General features: G+C 41.5%; 3 protein-coding genes across 5 annotated transcripts; 1 reads left to right on the top strand and 2 right to left on the bottom strand.

Moving 5' to 3' along the window:
• The first annotated feature begins 139 nt into the window (after positions 1–139).
• On the top strand, positions 140–5,813 carry tox4a (TOX high mobility group box family member 4 a). The gene is made up of 9 exons (XM_049597739.1): positions 140–660; positions 763–828; positions 943–1,242; positions 1,340–1,585; positions 1,740–2,072; positions 2,196–2,276; positions 2,364–3,080; positions 4,755–4,897; positions 4,994–5,813. Exons 1-9 carry the CDS (start codon positions 556–558, stop codon positions 5,049–5,051), a joined length of 2,049 nt encoding a protein of 682 aa, XP_049453696.1. The 5' UTR covers positions 140–555; the 3' UTR covers positions 5,052–5,813.
• Positions 5,814–6,639: 826 nt separating this feature from the next.
• LOC125902614 (E3 ubiquitin/ISG15 ligase TRIM25-like) lies at positions 6,640–13,944 on the bottom strand. 3 transcript variants are annotated; one of them, XM_049599098.1, is made up of 8 exons: positions 13,588–13,944; positions 12,568–12,848; positions 12,076–12,393; positions 11,400–11,492; positions 11,216–11,300; positions 11,041–11,130; positions 10,139–10,195; positions 6,640–7,356 (listed from the first exon to the last, which is right to left on the bottom strand). In XM_049599098.1, exons 2-8 carry the CDS (start codon positions 12,823–12,825, stop codon positions 6,824–6,826), a joined length of 1,434 nt encoding a protein of 477 aa, XP_049455055.1. In that variant the 5' UTR covers positions 12,826–12,848; positions 13,588–13,944; the 3' UTR covers positions 6,640–6,823. The 3 variants fall into 3 exon arrangements, with proteins under 3 accessions (XP_049455055.1, XP_049455056.1, XP_049455054.1); XM_049599099.1 differs by having other exon boundaries at positions 12,568–12,906; XM_049599097.1 differs by having other exon boundaries at positions 12,568–12,933.
• Positions 13,945–14,664: 720 nt separating this feature from the next.
• si:rp71-1g18.1 (uncharacterized protein LOC559922 homolog) lies at positions 14,665–19,341 on the bottom strand. The gene is made up of 4 exons (XM_049599203.1): positions 18,956–19,341; positions 18,510–18,658; positions 18,219–18,312; positions 14,665–16,578 (listed from the first exon to the last, which is right to left on the bottom strand). The coding sequence occupies exons 1-4, from the start codon at positions 19,194–19,196 to the stop codon at positions 15,611–15,613; spliced, it is 1,452 nt and encodes a 483-aa protein (XP_049455160.1). The 5' UTR covers positions 19,197–19,341; the 3' UTR covers positions 14,665–15,610.
• Between the last annotated feature and the right edge of the window lie 1,789 nt (positions 19,342–21,130).

Below are 21,130 nucleotides of genomic sequence, written 5' to 3' on the forward strand. Positions count from 1 at the left end.
GCAACCCTGAGCAAACTCCCGCCTCTTGCCTAAATCTAACCAATCAAACCAACGAAGGTAAAGACACTAGCCAATCAGAGGGAGAGTAGGACGGGTCATGCGCTCGCCATCCTAGGAAAGACAAATTTGCGTACTATTCAGATGGTTCATGAAGCAATTTTCCCCCACAGCCCCTGAATGCAGCGTTAGCAGTTCGGTTCGGATGGTAGTAGCATCACATCAGGACATGAATGGGTGTGTTTTGGGCCTCCTCAAAGATTTACCCACCGGGGAACTAATGCGTAATACTTTGGTAACATTTTGATTATTTGGCTGCTATCAACCTCGAATAAAACCAATTAAACCAGTTTTCCTCAAGGCTTCAAAGCTAATGTAGCTTAGCATCATCCCCTCGACTGTAACGTTATGCTAACCTATGGAGTTTAGCTAGTTAGCCGCTAGCAGCTTGAGTTAATGCTGGGATAGTTGACCTACATGGGTAGGAAAGTCAGAAATTCCAGTTACCAAGAAACTACACTACGTATGAGATAGTTTGTTTCGATAAGTCATCTCAAAATGGACCTTAATTTTTACTCTGACCTGTCGGACGGCTGTGCTCAAAATGTTGACCCGGAGTTTTTGGACACTCAAGCCTATGGTGGATACTCTGAGGAAAATAAGGTAACTCATTATTCCCAGTATTTCAGTGGAGAGGTTGGCTTTGACTAATGGCAATGCCTAAGTTTCACATTAGTCAGTTAGATGCTAAACGTTCTGTTTCAGTTTCCAGAAGGCGGTGACAGTTATCTCACCATTAGTGGAGCGGGCCACCCTTTTTTGTCCGCGGAGGTGAGTTAACACATCATGGCAGTGCAGTGTACTATGTCTTCATTGTACTGATCTTTACACGTGTTCTAGTTCATGAGGACTGACCCATTACTCTGTCTCTTTCTCCACATACAGCAGACATTCCATACTCCCAGTCTCGGGGATGAGGTTTTTGAGATCCCCCCTATCTCCCTTGATCCAGACCCGACTCTGAGTATCAGTGATGAAGTGTCCCATTTTGAGTTGACAGATGGGTCAGAGGGCACCGGGGGACCTTCAGGTTCCCGCAGCCTTGTTAGCAACCTGGTGGTGGAGGCCAATGACCCTTCCTTTGCTTCAACGTTTGTAAACTCGGGGTCTCAGGGACTGGAGCAGCTGAACCTTGGGGCAATGAGCCAGGCTGGAGGGGGAGCCCTGCTGAGCTCTTCTGCTCTGGTGAGTGCTTTAACTGTGCACTTTCACACAGACAGGATGCTGTTAGAGGTGTTTAGATGTTGCTTGTTTGCTAATATTTGTGTTAAAATCCCTGCAGGAGCTGGGGAATTCCAGTGGTTCACATTTCAGCAGTTCGTCCCCCATGACCATCGATGTCCAACTAGGTGACATCAGTCATGGTCTTTTGGGAAGCAGCCAACTGAGCACTATTAACCCATCTGAGCTGGCACTGGGTCTTGGGGGGGATAACATTGGGCATCATTCAGAGACACCTGAGCAGCCACTGTCAGCAACACCATCACCAGCGGGCTCCTTGCAGGATGAGGACATGGATGACTTCAAGGTGAGGAGTTAAACCTGTAAAAGCTTACATTGTTGTTAGCTTGCATGCTTTCTGGAAGTTTTGTATAAATGTATTTTGGATTCCACGCCATGTTTTAGCTCCTGCAGCTAACATGTCCTTTCCTCTCTTTTACACTTTTCCTCTCCCTGCTCAGAGGAGTGTGCTGGTAGACTCCCCGATGTGTCTCTCCTCCTCCGCCCTCTCCCACATGTCCTCCCATCCAGCCCCTACATCTTTATCTCCAGCTACGGCCAAAAGGGGTGGAGGGAAGCCGGCCACATTGGCCTCAGTGACTGGGGCACTGGGTACTAAAAAAGGAAGGAAGAAGAAAGACCCAAATGAACCACAGAAGCCCGTTTCAGCGTACGCCCTGTTCTTCAGAGACACCCAGGCAGCCATTAAGGGTCAGAACCCCAATGCTTCTTTTGGGGAGGTGTCAAAGATTGTCGCCTCCATGTGGGACAGCCTGGCTGAGGAACAGAAACAGGTAGAAGAACACGCTATATTGATGCCCTTTGTCAGTTTTGCGGTTTGAAAAGTGATTGTTGGTGGTAACGTACAGTCAAATGATACGTATTTACAAAAGTGGTACTTGTCTTGTCTCCATTAGGTTTATAAGAGAAAAACAGAAGCAGCCAAAAAGGAGTATTTGAAAGCACTGGCAGCGTATAAAGCCAACCAGCTCACACAGGTAAGATCATGTTGTTGTCCAAAGGAAAACCAGTTGATTGTTGTATTTATGGTCTGTCTAATTTTTTTTAATCTTTCCTCATCATAGTCTGCCACTGAAGAGATGGAGACTGCCCCCTCACCACCTCCACCGGTAGTCAGTCTGACACCTGCTGCCCTTCCTTTGGCTGGTCACCAGGCCATCCGCTCGGTTAACAACAACCTGGAAGAGAACACCATCACCAACATTTGTGCCTCCAACATTATCCTGGACGTCCCAGAGATGACCACACGTTCCCGCACGGGAGCAAACAAAACCTTGGCTCCAGCAACCGCAGCACCCCCGGCCCAGACCATCACCAAGATCATAATTCCAAAACACATGTTGCAGGCGGGGGGCCAGGTGGTGACTGTGTTGCCCGGAGGGGTCCATGCTCTGCAGCCCACCCTGGTAGTGTCTGGTGCCTCTCGTCAGCCACCACCGCTGCAGCAGATGCAGAACGCACCACCTCCGCCACGGCTCCAGCAAATGGCGCCAGCACCTCCACCCTTGCAGGCCAAGCCCCGTGAGGGGAGCAACATGCCGGGTGTCCCTGTGTCCATCACGGCTACACCTCCGCCTCCACTCCAGATAAAAATAGTTCCTGCGTCTTTGCAGGGCAAAGAGTCCCTGCCAATTATCGTCCCTAATACAGTGGCTGTGTCATCTTCTGCGACTACATCTGCCCAGTCTGCACCTGTTGTGTCAGTGCAGGTGGTGAATTCTACAGACACATCCGGCAATACAGATGAGGATGTAGTTACAGAAGTGCTGCACTCAGAAGAGGTAAAGGCCCTTAATTCATTGCTATTGTTTGTATTGGGTTTATTTTGTGTGAGGCAGGGACCTTTGTTATTCTCAAAATTTGATTGATTGTTAAAAATTTCAAGATATTTCAGATCTCTGAAGCTTGTTTATAATTTATCCTCAGACAGCGCCAAGCTGTTGTCATAGAAACCCTTTCCTAATTTTCAGAAGTGCACAGTATTATTCAAATTTAACTTGATCACAGTTGTTACTGCCAAATCTTTGCCATTTTCTGCCTCACAAGTCAGAGGATGTGAAATACTATCCCTCCTACTCACTGATACAAGAGTGCAGATAAATCTTGTTTGTCTAGAGCATTGAATAAGAGAGCCTGTTTACACCCAGTATTAACATGTGTGTCTGTGATTGGAACACAAGTTAACAGCTGAGACACATCGCCGTTCACACCTGGGTCTATCATGTGGTTGACCACTTGTGTTCCCAAGTTGTGTTTCATTGCTGCCGTTGTGTCAGCAGCAGAATTTAACTTGTCTCCCCCCATAAGGCAACACGATGATCACCCAACACTTTATTCAACTCGTTGCAAAGTGGCCAAGTCATAGAATGTTAGCGCACTGTCGCCAAAACAACCCCACGTCCTGCACTGGTGACATATGTTCCTGTTATGTGCTTGTTGGGGACGCATCAGTGTTTACACTACAAAAGATATGTCGTCAAACGCGTCCCAAACCACCTTGCGGTTTGAGCGATCAGATCACAATACATCTTGGTGGTCATCTACACTTGTATTTAGCGCTGTCCACTTGTGATTGGATCACCCAAGGTGCATGTTAATACTAGGTATAAACAGGCTTAGAGTGGATGTAATTTAGACTTTTTGTCACTTATTTAGAGTAAAAACGAATCCACAAATGGATCTAAATGAGTTACAAATACAAATCAAAAAAGTTTAATAAGTTGGAAGAAATTCCAAGGCACTGCATATTATCAGAGTAGGGTCAGGTTATTAGAAATTCAATAGAATATGGCACAGGCTGTGTGAGAGGAGCTGGACCTCTAAGAGGCTTACAACTGCAGCCTTGAGGTAGCTACATGTTTCCATGGCTGAGAAGACAGAAGCTGTGCCTGAGTATTTTACGAGTTTTAGAGTGGCAGAGTGGCAAAGAGACGGCCACAGTTTAAAACATGACATCAGGAGGTAGTGAAGATCGCTGTTCACTCACCCAGCAACCCATGCAAATTGAGACAGCTGGAGGAGTTTCACAGACGATTGTGCAAAAATGCACTTTCCAGATGTACTTAGGCAATATAGGCCCAAAGCTGTAACTGCTGTCAAATGTGCCTCAACTGAACACTGACTTGAAGAGGATGGTCACTTATGCAATCAGTTATTTTGTATTTTCTATCTGTCTGTCAGATCTTATTATCTTGGTTAGTGCAAACAAAATCTCTTTTCTATTCACTATGATTTAAAGTTTAAACACAGTAGCACATTCAAAAAAAGTCCAAGAGGTTGAATATTAATAAAGTCGTCATATTTATTCTCACTTTTGCTTTCAGTGTCGTAGGGCTTTGTGGAAAAAATGACACTGGTGTAACAATATCGCCCACTATGACAAGCCCAGATCAGTGTACAGGAAATACTGGGTACCCATATTAATAACACTCTCCAAATATGCCCTACTTTTTCAGGAGGAGATGGAGGTGAATGGGTCCAGTGACGCCACAACTATGAGAAGTGTGTGTGTGAGGACAGGCTGTAACAACCCAGCCGTAGAGAGTGACGACTGGGACAAAGAATACTGCAGCAATGAATGTGTGGCCACTCACTGCAGGTGTGTAGAGGCTTGAAACACGCACTTGTTTAAATTTATGGTTCCAGCAGATGTAACTTTTCACTTTGCTGAACTTAATATTCTTTTGTTTTTCAGAGATGTTTTCAAGGCGTGGTGCTCGATCAGGAATCAGACCATGGGAGTGGTGAAATAAAGAGCAGCTGCTACAGATCACATGGGGATCACATCTCAGTGAGACAAATGCAGCACTGGTGCCGCACTGAAATGTCAAAAGTGCATTTCACCGCAGTTCTTAAACCGTTGTGTGCATGTACTGTAGGTGTGACAGTTGCTGTTGAGGACAATAAACGTGTAGTATTGCAAAATGAGGACAGCAGATCCATGTTAGTGTTTTTGCCACAGAGACTATTCTAATAAAGGTAGGATAATAGTGTAGTGTTATGTTTGACGTTGTATACAGCTTTTAGTCAGGCATCAAGGGAATTCAAGGCAGCTAGAGGAAAGATCAGTACGATGAAGTATAACAGTCGATCAAGATAATGGTATTCTTTTAGATTTTTTTCTACTAAAGCCCGCACAGGTCAGTTTATACTTGTTTACTGTAAACTGTTGGAAACGCTCCAACAAAGAACATTTCAGCCTTCTTACAGCAGTTTGAGACATGATTGCACACTGCTCACGGATTTGAACTTTGTGCCCTGAAGTGTTTTAGTGTTTCATGTCTCAAAGCTAATGAAACATTTCCAATTCTTTTACTACAAACTAAGGCTAAAATATACCTCAGTTTGAGTGGACCAGCAGTTTGTATCACTGTATACCTTGTTATTGTATGGAAAATAGTGGCCTTTCTAGGTTTGATATTGCCTTCATGTTTTTGTATCACATTCTGTTGAGTTCATTGTTGTTAAAAAAGGCTTGACTCATGTTTTCTTAATAAATGAGCAACTTTGCTACAGTTAGTGTTTTCTCTTTTGAATATGCAACTAAAAGATGCCTTTGCTCAGTTAAACACACTGCTACAGCCTGACTTGCTTATGGTGACTCATGATAGCAACCTTTAGATGGATATAATAATAATATTTTCATAGACATTATGGAAAAGTCACAAATATAGAAAGAAAACCTTAAAGTGAAACACAAGCACACAGTTTGCTGTGTAACTCGAGTTAATAAGTAAGTCAGTTTGCTGACTTTCAGACTCCCTCTCCACTGTTAATATAAAAATTAAATTTTGGCATTTTCTATTATTCTGTACTATCTGGCACTTGTGGCCAGAGTGGCTGGTAATTCAGCAAACTTTACATAAATTCAGATTTGTTTTTAGTTCCTCCTCTACCACTTAGACGAGGAGACAGAGGCTGGGATGCTATTAACTCTACACTAAGGTCAACCATTAAACACAGACTCAAGAAGCTGAGTGTCCTCTCCACAATAGAGAATGACTCCTGTGTGTAGAAGATACAATGGTAGTCAGTGTAGTCTTAACATTGCTTTCAGCTGATACAGCAGCAACAATAATATCTTTGTTGAATTTAATTATATTACAAGGATATAGATTTCTGTTTTTGAAATATGAGCTCAAGGTTGAAGAGCTCATTTCTTTTCAGTGCACAAGTTGTATGACTGATTTTTGTCTATTTAAAAGCCATCGATATTAATACAATGTAATAAAACCTTTTTGTCTTACAGTATATCATAGCTAGTCACATTTGTACTGAAATCAAGATCCACACTGAAAGGAAACATCTTTTAATCACATATGATTTAAGTACTTTTACAACTTGAAATACAAAAACATATTCCTGAGGCAAAGGTTTCATTTTTTGGCAGTGACATATTCAGGTCTTTCCTTTCAGACCCCTCCACTTTTTAGTGCAAGTCAAGTTAGTTCTCCTTGATTACCAGCTACATATAAGGCAGTCTGGATGCTGTGTTAGCTGATTATTGTGACAGTTTGTAGGATTTTCATGTAGCTTTGACAATAGAGGCTCTGCTAGGTGGATCCTCACGGTGAAGCCCCAATCCCAGGCACACCGGCTGAGCCAGTTCAGCCTTGAACTCATGTAGCTGTGTGATTGTAGGCTCCACAGCACTAAACGTGATGTTGCCCTTCTCAAAATTAACCATCACTGCTATTCGACTGCTTTGCAAGGGTCCAGGGAGAACAGTTTTTATTTTATTATGATGAGCAAACAGCTCGCCTTTGCCATTGTGTGTAAGGCTCCAGGACTCTGCATTATTTCCGAAGGTGCTGCTGTCCTTGCTTTTGCGTTGGATGTTCTTGTAGGACACAGCGATATCCCAGTGTCCCTCAGCCTCCACCTCCCAGACGTGGATACCAGTGGAGAAGCACCGCGTGGAGAGGACCTGCGGAGCTTCATCAAAGCGGCTGTCACTGTCGGAATAGACCACCTGAATTTTCATTCTCTCAACTGTTCGGAGGTCGGCTGAGACTCCAAGGAAAGGACTGACTGTGTCCAGATCCCACATGAGGATTCCTAAGAGACAGACAGACAGTCTGGGTTTAAATACACAATTTTGATGGTGACCTTATTTACAATACAGGCACATGGAAATTACAGTGGTCATTAGGGAAAAGGACTTGTCTCTGTACTTGTTTTATTAGATCTTAGTGCAGCGTTTGACACTATTGACCATCAAATTCTACTGCAGAGACTGGATCACTTAATTGGCCTAAAAGGTTCTGCACTAAGCTGGTTTAAATCTTATTTATCTGATCGTTTTCAGTTTGTTGACGTTCATAATGAATCATCCTCACGTACCAAAGTTTGTTTTGGAGTTCTGCAAGGTTCTGTGCTCGGACCAATCCTATTTACTCTATATATGCTTCCTTTAAGTAACATCATTAGAAATCACTCTATAAATTTCCATTGTTATGCGGATGATACTCAGTTGTATTTATCGAAGAAGCCAGAAGAAACTAATCAATTAACTAAACTCCATAACTGCCTTAAAGACATAAAAACTTGGATGAGCACCAATTTCCTGATGTTAAATTCAGACAAAACTGAAGTTATTGTTCTTGGCCCCAAACAACTCAGAGACTCTTTATCTGATGACATAGTTTCTCTAGATGGCATTGCTCTGGCCTCTAGCACTACCGCAAGAAACCTCGGAGTGATATTTGATCAAGATTTGTCTTTTAATTCTCATTTAAAACAAACCTCACGGACTGCATTTTTTCATCTGCGTAATATTGCGAAAATTAGGCCTATCCTGACCCGAAAAGATGCAGAAAAATTGGTCCACGCTTTTGTTACCTCTAGGCTGGATTACTGTAACTCTCTATTATCAGGTAGCTCTAGTAAGTCCTTAAAAACTCTCCAGCTAATTCAGAATGCAGCAGCACGTGTACTAACAGGAACTAAGAAACGTGATCATATTTCTCCTGTTTTAGCTTCTCTGCACTGGCTCCCTGTAAAATCCAGAATTGAATTTAAAATCCTACTGTTAACTTATAAAGCTCTAAATGGTCAAGCTCCATCATATCTTAGAGAGCTCATAGTGTCTTATTATTCCACAAGAACACTGCGCTCTGAGAACGCAGGGTTACTCGTGGTCCCTAAAGTCTCCAAAAGTAGATCAGGAGCCAGAGCCTTTAGCTATCAGGCTCCTCTCCTGTGGAATCATCTTCCTGTTACGGTCCGGGAGGCAGACACCGTCTCCACATTTAAGACTAGACTTAAGACTTTCCTCTTTGATAAAGCTTATAGTTACGGCTGGCTCAGGCTTGTCCTGTACCAGCCCCTAGTTAGGCTGACTTAGGCCTAGTCTGCCGGAGGACCCCCCTATAATACACCGGGCACCTTCTCTCCTTCTCTCTCTCTCGTATTCTATTACTGCATCTTCCTAACTCGGCCAATCTGGATGTCACTAACTCGGCTTCTTCTCCGGAGCCTTTGTGCTCCACTGTCTCTCAGATTAACTCATATCGCAGCGGTGCCTGGACAGCGTGACGTGTGTGGTTGTGCTGCTGCCGTGGTCCTGCCTGATGCCTCCTGCTGCTGCTGCCATCATTAGTCATTAGTCATACTTCTTCTGTTATTATACACATATGACTATTGTCACACATGTATACTGCCAGATATTAATACATACTTTCAACATATTGTACCACAGTAGCCAGAACTATAACTATAATATTATTACTTTCAACAATGTTGTTGTAAGCTACTGTCATTACCTGTATCTCTCTCTCTCTCTCTCTCTCTGTGTCTCATTGTGTCATGTGGATTACTGTTAATTTGTTACGCTGATATGTTCTGTACGACATCTATTGCACGTCTGTCCGTCCTGGAAGAGGGATCCCTCCTCAGTTGCTCTTCCTGAGGTTTCTACCGTTTTTTTTCCCCGTTAAAGGGTTTTTTTGGAGGGAGTTTTTCCTTATCCGCTGCGAGGGTCATAAGGACAGAGGGATGTCGTATGCTGTAAAGCCCTGTGAGGCAAATTGTGATTTGTGATATTGGGCTTTATAAATAAAATTGATTGACTGATTGATTGATTATCAAGACTATTACTTTTTTGGAATTAAAGGAATTCCGTAACTGCTGTGCTGTCTCTGCACTGCACTTCCCTGAAATCCCATGTGTTATTTTATGTCTTTGTGCTTAACTTTTGGGTTGATCTGAATTGTTTTGCTGGTCAGATTAAACTCACAATGCTCAGTATTTGTAAGGGCTGCAATGAACAGCTATTCTATCAATTAATCTGCCCATTATTTTCTTGATTAATCAATTAATGATTTTGTAATCGGAATGTCGGAAAATAGTGAAACATGCCCTGTGACATTTCCCAGAGCCCAAGGTGATGTCTTCAAATGGTATGTTTTATCAGACTTACAGTCCAAAAATCAAAAGCTATTAAGTTTATAATCTTGTATGACTAAGAAAACATTAAATTCTTACATTCAAGAAGCACGAAACCAGCACGTTTGGCCTTTTTGCTTAAAAATTATTAGCAAAACAGTTGAGTTGTTTCACTACAGTAAATTTTTGACACATTGCTTTTATTTTGAAGTGCTGTAGAGTGAGTTACTACTTGAAAACAGCAAACTAGCTCAACAACATGGCCACGCACAAGTGTGATGCTGAATATATTAAAATGTGTGAACCTTGAACAAATGACAAAGACGCAATCTGGACCCTGTGGCTGGACCAGTTGGGAACCACCGCTGTAACACAAACACACAGTGGTTTTCCCTTTTCCTTGCCTTTAACTAACATTTCCATTCTAATGTTTCAACAGATCAGCTCTTTGTACCTTGATCATCTGTCTCTGGAGGTTTGTGGCTCTTCATTGGATGACCGACTAAAAGTTCTATGGATAAAGAAAAAGACAAGAGAAAGAAAAGAAAGTATAATACGAGTTGGCTGAGTTCGTAAGGAGGTTCCAGTGTAAGTGGAGCATCAGATGAGACAACAATTGACTTCAGCTTATGTCCTTGAGAAAGTGTCGTTGGTGTATTTGTATATCTGTGATTTACACATTTTGGCTCAGCACTGAGATGGAGAATTTCCCCAGCATGTACTAACATCAGGCCACTTGGGGAATAGTCTGACATTTCTGTCATCTGTCTTCTCAAGAGTAAGATGAAAGTGATGATCCCACTCTTACACTGTGTACAATACTGTAAATATGAAGGTACAGCCATCTTGTTAGCTCAACCAGCAAAGACTGCAGGAAGGAACTCATTGTTTCTGACCAAGAGACAGTCCTACTTATAACCCCCTATGAAAATACAACTTTTTGTTTCAAAACTTAAGTTGTAATTCAGATTAAACAAAATGTGTATTGATCAGTGAGCTTTGAAGGGGCTGGTAGGTTGATGTTGTTACCTTCAGACAAAACTAGGTTAGCCATTTCCCGCTGCTCCCACTCTTCATGCTAACCTAAGCTAACCACCTGCCAGTAGATATGAAAGAGATATTACTCCTTTAAACTAACAAGCAAATAGGTTTACTTCCCCAAATCAACCTAACTCCATACACACCCACTACCAAACGTCAGACTGCATGTATTAATATGGAAGTTGAGATGTGCTGAGCAAAGCAGGCAGAGACTGTGAGACAAAATGTTATCATTAAATCTAGTTACTAAATTCCATATTTTTGCAGTTTTCATGTAAGCTTGCAGGAATGTGGATGTAAAGCCTGCCTTCTTACCTGCAATGGTGGAATAAATGTGATGCACGCGGTTCTGCTGCTTGTCCAGTGCTTCTGTCAGCATCTGGTTTTCCACAGAGTAGTTGTAGGCTGGTTGGAAACAAACACAGACATCAGTGAGCGCATGTTCACATTAAGAAGACAAACATGATACTAGGGCTTGCCATTCTCTTACCATAATACAGAACAATGAACCACAGACAGAGCAGCACCACTGTGACACTGTTGAGGGTTGAGTCGGCAGGGTTCACTTTCTGTTTCTGTCGGGAGGAAAATCCATATTAAATCAGAAAGTTTTGAAAACAAACTATAACCCCTTTAACATCACTTTTACAGAGGATTTAGTTAACAGAGCTTACTTCACGTTGGATGTTTTCTTGCAGTTTTTTTACTGATTGATTGGATTCTCCAATTTGCTTGCTGAGCATGTTGAAGCGTTGGTCCATGTACTCCTGTTGAAAGCCAATACACACAGTTCTGTTTTAAACCTCTTAACATCCATTTGTCCTTTTATTTTCCCTCAAGCTTTAAGTTGAAAAATAAAATCTTATCCACACTGCCTGACCGTATCATGTATACTCTGCATCAGCCCTTTCCATCTTTTCATGTACCATAAGCTATATGTTTTCAGTGAGTGAAATATGTGAACCCTACATATTTGATATCTTTTGAAACTCTGTGCTCCCCACTACAATTTAAAATACAGTTCTATAGGACTGCACAAAGTTTTCCTGTACAGCACAGTATGTAACGACTCATCCGTGGGGTTTAAGTGATCAAGGGTTGAATGAATGAGGTGGAGTGTGTAGGTGAAAGTTAGACTTTTAGAATCTAAAAGGACCAGTAAATCCTGTTTTTTTTCACCACATGCAGCAACATGAGTTCCCTCCTCAGTGTTGTTAATACCACCTTGTTTATAACAAACTGTTGCTACTACTAATTTCCTTTGTAAATCCAACCTGGTGTTTTATTATTAAAATACAGATGATACAATTTTCTCTGTTTTATAGCGTAAAAGTGTTATTTAAAACTCACAGTCAGCTGTCTCCGCAGGACAGTGGAGGCCTCAGTGGCCAGGGTGTGCTGCTTGCTCTCCAGGGAACACACGTTGCAGATGTAGCGCCTGGATGTGTTGCAGTAGTACCTCAGCACCTCGTCCTCATGCTGTGGGCATTTCCTCTCTTGGAGGTCACCCAGAGGTCTGACCAAAGGGTGTCCTGTGAACACCGGCAGCTCCAGGTGGTCGTTGACATGCTCTTGGCACATGGACACTTCACACTTTAGACACATTTTGATGGCCAGAGTTTTCTTCTCCAAGCAGTAGTCGCAGTACACACTTTTTGACTGCTCTGCCTGCTTACAAAAATCAGATACATGTGGGAAAAGGTGTGTTAGACATTTGTCCACTTTGAAGATTAGCTTTAACATTCCACAACTTTTAACTTATTCTCTACATGTTCGAAGTGTCATGATTAAAGACACTGTAGGTAAAAAAAAAAAAAAAAAAGATAAAAGCAGATAGCCTACCCTCCGCTTCCTGTTTGCCCTGAAGTCATCTACGATGTTGGCAAGCGCATAGTTCTTTTGTAACCCGACAACTGTGCCAAAATGTGCCCTACAGTCTGGACAGCGGAAGGGAACATCCAAGGAGTGATCCATTATGTTTTCCAGACAGCTCATACACATGCTGTGTCCACAGGGCAGCTGCCGGGGATCCTTAAAGACATCCTGACACACTGGGCACATCAGCATCTCCTCAAGCTTTGATTTCTCTGTATCTTCCATTCTTGGTTTCTCTTCTTTGATGACTGCCAGTGAGCACGAAAAGAGCAGTCAGGAAGGAGTTAACTGCAGAGAACCCATGAGCTGTAGCACAAGATCATGAGAGGTAATCTGTAAAATGATAAACACCCTCAGTACTGTGCGTCTTCTATCTTCCGTAAAGACATTGCTAAAAGTGAAACTGCTGAGTTTGTTTTTGCATTTCCTGGTGAGGCGGGGCCTAAGAGGAGGAGGCTCAGAGTAACTGGGCCTCTAAATATGAGATATCAATGGAAAACTTAAATACAGGACTACATAATCAGAGTACAATTATTGGATGAAACAGACATAAGACAATAATTGTGAGAAATATTTTTTTAATTCATTTAAAGAGTATAAACAGATGTGTTTTGTTGATTAGACTTTGGTTGTAGCTAGATGGGGATTTTGTTGACGTCACTGACCTCTGTACAGTCCTGGCTGTACAGAGGTCCTGGCTAAATTAAATGGCACAGAGCTATCATTAATGTTATTGGCTACACCTGCGGGTTCCTTCAGTCCAGTTAAAGAAACAGAGAACACCTGTCTGCGTGGTGATGTAATGCAACCAACAGACTTCTAGCAAACTGTTTATATATCTTAAATAAAACCAGCTATTAATATTTTTCTTTTAAGCCCAACTAAAGACCCTGGCGACATTTTAAACCTTTACTGAGTGATAACATTTACGTCAGAAGTCGCACCTCCATCTCGAGCCGTGACTTTGCCCAAATAACGTTTACTTACCTAAGTTATTCTTTCCGTCTCTCCCTTATCCAGCACATTACTCAGCTACACGTTTACCATCAGTTATATCTGTCAACGTTAGCTTTGTATGAAGTCACGGTTGTTAATGTGTCCACTCACTGTCTGTAATTTACAACCACGGTGCAAACAAAACAAAAGTGCTAGCTAACTTAGCATGACTTCGTGGTGTAAATTAACTAAAATGTAAATATTAAATAAAAAACGCGCTGGTATGGCCATGAATGTATTATACACTGTTATATACTGTATCAATCATAGTATTTAATCATTTTTCATATAACGCAAAGCTCTCGACTGACTTCATGCTCCCAACTCCATGGTAAAATTACACTTCCTGTTTATATCACCCAAGGCATGATGGGAAACCTGGTTTCAAAGACTTGAAATTTACCTTTGTATTTCTATTTTATGCTACTTTATACTTTTACTCTGCTACATTTTTTGACAGCTTGTTACTAGTTACTTTGCAGATTTAGAAATATTAATACAAAGGATAATTCAACTAAAATATTATATTACAGATTAAACTACCTGGCAGAATGTAGGCACTCAAAATTAGCCCTACCTTTACCAGCTACAAAATGGGCCATTCTGACTACAACTACTTTACTTTTAGTTCTTTAAGTTTATTTTGATCTTAATACTTTTGTAGTTTGACTTAAGAATTTAAATGCAGGATTTTTTTTTTTTTTTTTTTAACTTGTAACAGATTATTTTTACACTGTGGTATTGTAACAGATCTGAATACTTCACCTGCAGCTGTTTATTGGTCTTATTCTGAAGAGAAAAAAAAAGCTAATTTCCTGCTAAGACAAGCAGTGACTTTCCCATTAGTCTAGAAGTGCTTTATGACTTATCATATAGCATTAGTCATTTATTTATTAACTATCAACTAAGTCATAAGTTACCATGTATAAACCTCTTCTAACGGGGGATTTAGTTGACTGCCTTTCCTCCATACTGCATGTAGTGTGTTGAGCGCTCACACAATGAAATAAAATATCTATGTGCAAAAAAGTATTTTTATTAATACACATGAAAAAATGTTGTTTAGCATCAGAAGTTTAAAAAGATGAAAGCAAACATTTGTTAAGTATTTGTTTCGAGGAATATAAAAACTTTTTAAACAGTATTTAAAAAGAGAACATGACATCACATATGAACACTTAGTATAGTACTTTTGTCTTTGCAAAGGGTTTTAAAATTTAAACCAGATTTCTTATAAAGTCAGCACAGATGGTCTTCGATATATAGGCCATCAGAGGAAAGAAGTCTACATACATTCAGTAATCAAAACAATGAATACAAAACCAAGATACTGAGAGACAGTGGTGTTAATTAAAAAAGCACAACATTGAAAGAGCATCAACACAAAAACAAACATCAGTGGAAGTACTTTATACAGAACCACAACACAGAAAGGTTGGCACGTGAGGATCTGTATTTTTCCCAACCAAACAATCCCCAAATATCTTCTGTCTTTACCCAAAAGAGCGTAAAATGTCACTGATGCATTCCAACCCATTTACAAAACAATCTCCAAGGAGCAGTACATACATGTATGTAGTATAGCTGAATAACTGTGCAAAGTGGAGGGGAATGCTAAAAAATGCCAAGTAGTTGTATTCTGTTCCCACTCCTGGTATTGGTCCACAAGAGGAAAAAACATGGCGAGGAATAAGAAACAAAGGAAATCAAGACAAAACCATCAGTAGTATAGGTTTGTAAAAAATGCCCCAATCATGCTGCATCCTGTTCTTATTTGTTGTAAAAAAAAATAATAATAATAATATTAATTAAAAAAAAAAAAAAAATCTAACCTTTCTCGAATGTCTGAGTGTCAGGAATGATCTGGATCATGGTTTCTGTTTCTCTCATAGATTTAACTTTCTTATCTAGATGTTTCAAGACGGCTGTCTACAAAAGCCATACAGTGTTTTCAGTCTGAGGTAGAAAGTGGAACAACCAACACAACCATCCACTGACATCTGTTTGACCACTGCTACAAGCCAGCAATTGTCCTGAATGAAGGAACAAAGTATCCGCACTGGCTCAGTTTGTGTTTCTCCAGATTCCTCTCAATCCTGAACGTCTTGCCACAAGTGGTGCAGTTGAAAGGCTTCTCCCCAGTGTGAAACCTCAGGTGTGCTTTCAGATTGTCACGCAGACGGAAGCTTTTGCCGCACTGCATGCAGGTATGTGGCTTCTGCCCCGTGTGGAACCTCAAGTGGCGGCGGAGGCTCTTCCTCAGTGCGAACGTCTTCGAGCACGTGGAACACGAGTACGGTCTTTCTCCAGAATGAAAGCGCTCATGCCGCCGGAGAATCTTCCTCCGCTTGAACGTCTTGCCACAGATGCTGCAAGGGTATCCATCACGAGAATGGGTGACCACCTTCTGAAGCCGCCATATGCCATCTCCACAGGGGGTGAAGCAGCAGAGGCGGTGACCAGTGTGAAGACCTTGGTGGCGGCGGAGGTCTTTGGGCAGAGGCCTGCCTGTTTTGTGGGTAGCATCATGACTTTTGGCGATAGCATTCTGAAGCTTCATCTCTGACTCAGGCATCATGAGCACATCCACCAGTTGTACTACACAAGGACGCTTCAGCTTTTGGTCTGGAGAAGTCAGTTTCAGTTTCATGTGGAGGTTGTTCTTCTCCTTCGGTGTGTGGATCCGTTCCCAAACCCCAACTTGGGCAGGGGTCACTGCTCCATCAGACAGGGATGGACTGTAGGCAGTGCCCTTGGCGGTGCTACCACAGACTTGCTGTGGCTCAGTTTGAACAGGCTTCTCTGAACTGTCAGGTTTAGGGGTTGAAGACTCGGGCTTTAGGATCAACGGGCAAACAAACTTAATCTTCTCCCCAGAAATGACGTCACGTGTATCTGGTTGGATCACAAGAGGCTTCTGTTTAGTCGGAGACCCTTGCATAGATCCATGTCTTACTGTCTCCGTCCATGTCTCTGCAGAGACTGAAAAAGATTAAGATACATTTTTAAATTATATTGTACATTTCCATTCACCTTCAACATCCCTCCACCCTTTCTCCAGAAACTTCTTGTTTCTTGCTGGATTCATTTATCTGTTACAGTGACTACTTTTTGTCATTCAGACATGACAGCACATTAACATAAGGATACAATGCTTGTGCGGTATTTAGCACCTGGTTTGTGAGGGAGCAGAAAGGTTGTGTGAGAGAGAACAGCTGAGAGTTGATAGTTTTACAACAAGGTAGAAGAAAGTTTTTGGCTCTCTCACAGGCTGCATGGATTGGATGGATTTTAAAACTTATTTTAAAAGGACAAATAAAATGTACAGCATTGATCTTGGAAGTTGGTACGAGATACGCACTTCTCCCTCTTTGCACATTTCACCTTTTGCAGCATTTACATCAATCCAATGGTATTCAGACCTAGTGAGACTGCCACCATGGATTTTAAATAAAGTGACAGCATTTCTTATTCAGACACGAGACCAAGGTGTTTAACTGCCTTCTGATCAGTAACAAACAGGGCTAAGGTTCTGGATAAGTCGTGCAGCGCTGAGGTGAAAAGTCTAAGTAGCACCGAGGGGTATTGCTGCCACAGTGTTGATATTTTCTATCTGGAGCTTCAGGACATTTTAAAACCAGTGTAAAGTGAGCATAAGCCAAAATAAACCGTATAGACTTAAAGTGTTTGTTTGTGAGGTGTGGCAAATGTCCGATATTCTCACTGTGCCTTGTCTCACCATCTGCTAACCTGCTATCAGTTTATACAGAACGTAAAATCTATGTGGGCAAAACATTTAATGTGACTGCACATTTTATTGTAGGCTTGGGCAGTGAATTACTCTGTGGATACTTAATAATGAAATGTAATAGAATGAAATGAAATAGATGCATATTCTGTCACTTAATGCTACATTTGTTATTTCTGAGAAAGACCTGTGTAGATTTGCTTTTGATGAACATCAGGGTTTGTGGGGGCAGACACGCTTGTCCATGTTGTAGTTTCCCAGAGCTGCCACTAGGTGTTAGTATAAAGACATATTTCACTGAAGGCTCCTTTGAGAGGGACAATTTCTTACATGTGTCTGTGCAATCACTTGACTTCTGGGTTTTTGTTTTAATACTTTTTTTTATGTTATCTAACATAAGCCCCTCTATATTTCATACTTATCCTGTTCAGGGTCACTGGGGTGGAGCCTATGCCAGCATTCATTGTGTCACTTGCCAGCTAATGACAGGGAGAGGTTACCTATGCTTTTCTTCAACAGCACAATTAACATTTGAATAAAAAGCTTTACACAAAATAGAATTCAGATGATGTCTAGAAAAATATTAACAGGATTTAATCCACAGGTTACACTGAGGTAATACAATAAAAAAAATTGAATGTCTGAATGTCTCACATCCCCTTCTCATTTGCAACTCCCTCTTGTAATGTGTGCTTGGTGTAATGGAAACATATTACCTACAGCTGCAGTACTATATGTTTAATCCATACATGGAACATCAAATCCTCTGCAGACAAAAGCCATCTCAGTCTGATTAACATCCTAACATTTGTCTCTCTCTGTCAGTGTGTTTGAGCCTTGGATTTCAGCTCACGGTCACTGTGCTTTTCCTTACCATGCAAAACAACTTCAGTTTGTGAATTACTGTCAGTCGGAGACTCTGCTTGACACCCGCTCAACTCCACCATATCTACAGTCTCTGCCAGAACCTGTTTAAGAAGAAACATGAGAAATTTGCATGTCTGAAGTACAATGGGTGGAATGACAAGTTCAACTTTGGGGCAAAGCATGCCATTAAAAAGCAAACACAACAAGATGTCTTAATGTATCAAAGCTGCTCACAGTTTCACTCGCCTGTTCCTCCCCAATCCAGGGGTTAATTACACCCCAGTAACTTCTCACTGACCTGTTCCTTCAGAGGCGACCACTCGGGGTCAGCGTGGCCATTATCCTCAGCTAGGAGGATTTCTGATGGAATGAGACTCCCCTCCACTACCTCAAACTCCTCCTCTCTGCACTCCCTCAAACAATCACCATCTGAGAAGAAAGGGGGGGCTGTGGAGAAAAGGGGGGATGGGTTAAGTGAGAGACACACATAGCCTACATTCCTTTACATTGGGTTTGCAATGTGGCTGCACCATGCAGGAGTTAAGTGCAACAGCAACAAATGAGCAAAGTGTGTGCAAGAACTAAATGCACATATGCATAAAGCGAAATGCGACTGCACACAAAAATCTGCTGGTTTCTTATTTTATAATGCAATTAAAGCAGCGTGTATTAATTATTGCAGCCTAGCCGTGGACGTAAACAGGAAGTCAATGCATTTAACGCTCCAAAGATCCAAAACGTTACCAGAAAGCTCCAACAGCGGATACATGTCTTCGTCCACTTGCACTCCGATGCTGCGTGTTGTGTCCCCACTGTCCAGTGTATTTTTTTGCTCTTTGTCCTCAGTGCGGCCCACCTCCACATCAAGCACCGAGGCTCGGTATCTGCTCTCGAACAGTTTGGTTAACTCCACCGTGGCAGCTTTGACCAGCTCCCCCAGCACCGACTCCACCTGCGCCTGCAGGTTCACGACGCCCGCGGACATTTTGGCTGCTCGGACTGTGCAAAAGTCAGCGTTTGTATGCAAAAATTTAGAGTAAATGGAAGTTCAAGATTAGCTATAAGCTTTATTTACCAACGACAGCCACATGGCTTCGTGAATCGCAGAAAGAAGAAGAGGCGTGTCTCGTGTGTTGGCGCACGCGCGCTGAATACTGAAGGGGGTTTTACATCACGGGATTAGAGGGAGGAGAAAAAAGATGAGAAGCTCACAGTGTAAACTGTGTGTGTGTGTGTGTGTGTGTGTGTGTGTGTGTGTGTGTGTGTGTGTGTGTGTGTGTTTTAGAATAAAAATCCCGTGTTTCTGTCATTTTTTAGGCCCAAATTTCTTTCAAATCATGAAAATGTTCTTCAACCTAATACAAAATGAAAGTCTGGCATAATAGTGAATTTTTGTCCATTTTAGAGGACACAATGATAAGCTGCTGTTTGTACATTTATTTGAAATGTACAATTATACACCAATAATCAGTAGAAGTTACAGTGGAACATTAAAACCACGGTTTTCCGGTGCAATGTGTAGAAGATGATGTTTAAAAGTGGATCAGACTAAAGAAACATTCCACTAAAAAGATTAATTAATTCCATCTTTGCTTGGAAAGACACTTTGTGCACCAGTTTATTTTAAGGCTGTCAGAATATTGTAAGGATAATTTGACTGTGATGTTTACACATTGACGTAATGGCACTGATAATAAAATGCATCTTTTGTCCTCACCCTCCCTGACTTTAGGTCTTCCAGCTGGTGTGGACAGTGTCCACAAACAGACCTTGGGCTCAGTTTATGAGTAGGATAGACTGGGGTTGGCTGTCACACTTTTTACTCTTGTGTGAATTGCTCATCATCAAATCATCTTTCAATAGTCATTCCTACATTTAAAGAAAGCTTAAGGTCTTGGTTTGAAATGGGTATCCCTCTCAATTTTTACAACTTAATGTAACAAGAAGTTATTAACCACTCTGACATATGATGACACATTGTGACATCACTGGGTTGGTTGTCACAATGTATGGGGTTGGTTGTCCATAGTTATCAGGAGGAAAAATGAAAAATGTGTAACTTTTTCGTTTTTTAAGATAAAAACACCAAATAAGTCATTAAATGAATACCACCTCTACGATGGTAGCCTACTTATCAATGCCCCTTGTGTTACCATGAATTTGAACTAGGTGATTGTTTGTTTGTTTGAATTAGCTATTCTCTTGTATGTGTTCCACAAAATGACCAGTGAGAAATGAACAGGATGCCCGGCCAATTGTTTGTAATAAGCAGTGTGACAACCAGTGGTGTAGTGGTAGTTGATGAGGTGGGTGTACTACTAGGTAGATAGGTAGGTTACCAATGAGGAAGTGAGCATACTCTCCTATGTATTACAATTGCTTTTTAGCTGATAGGTGGGTATACTGTAACTGGATAGAAAAAGAAATGGGTATACCCCGTATACCTGAATATACCCTCCACTACACCACTGGTGACAACCAACCTATGTGACAACCAACCCCAGTCTCCCCTAATTCCATATCGACAGCCCTGTGTACACCATTTACAAGAAGTGATTGCTAGACATTATAGATGTATGCTGTTTGAGGAAGAGCTCCAAGCTTTAAATGTGTTGCTACCTGAGTTGCTGCCAGTCGAAGTGTCCATTTGTGCATGAATGAAGCAGATTGAAGAGTAACTCAACACCAGTGTCTCTCTGCCCTCTCTGGTTGAAGTCTGTCTCGAAAGTCTAATTTCCCATGGTTTCTGTTTGGATCATTGAAAGATATTGAAAGTACACTACTTTCCACATAAGCACTGGATTTCTATAGTGAATTTTGTGGGAAATTCTCCAGGATAAACTCAGACTCTTTTGGCAGTATGTATGATGCTACCATAATTAGCTTTATCAAGTCCAACATATGTTAAAATACTAATAC

The sequence above is a fragment of the Epinephelus fuscoguttatus genome, linkage group LG15 (assembly GCF_011397635.1).
Source record: "Epinephelus fuscoguttatus linkage group LG15, E.fuscoguttatus.final_Chr_v1".
NCBI classification, from domain to species: domain Eukaryota; kingdom Metazoa; phylum Chordata; class Actinopteri; order Perciformes; family Serranidae; genus Epinephelus; species Epinephelus fuscoguttatus.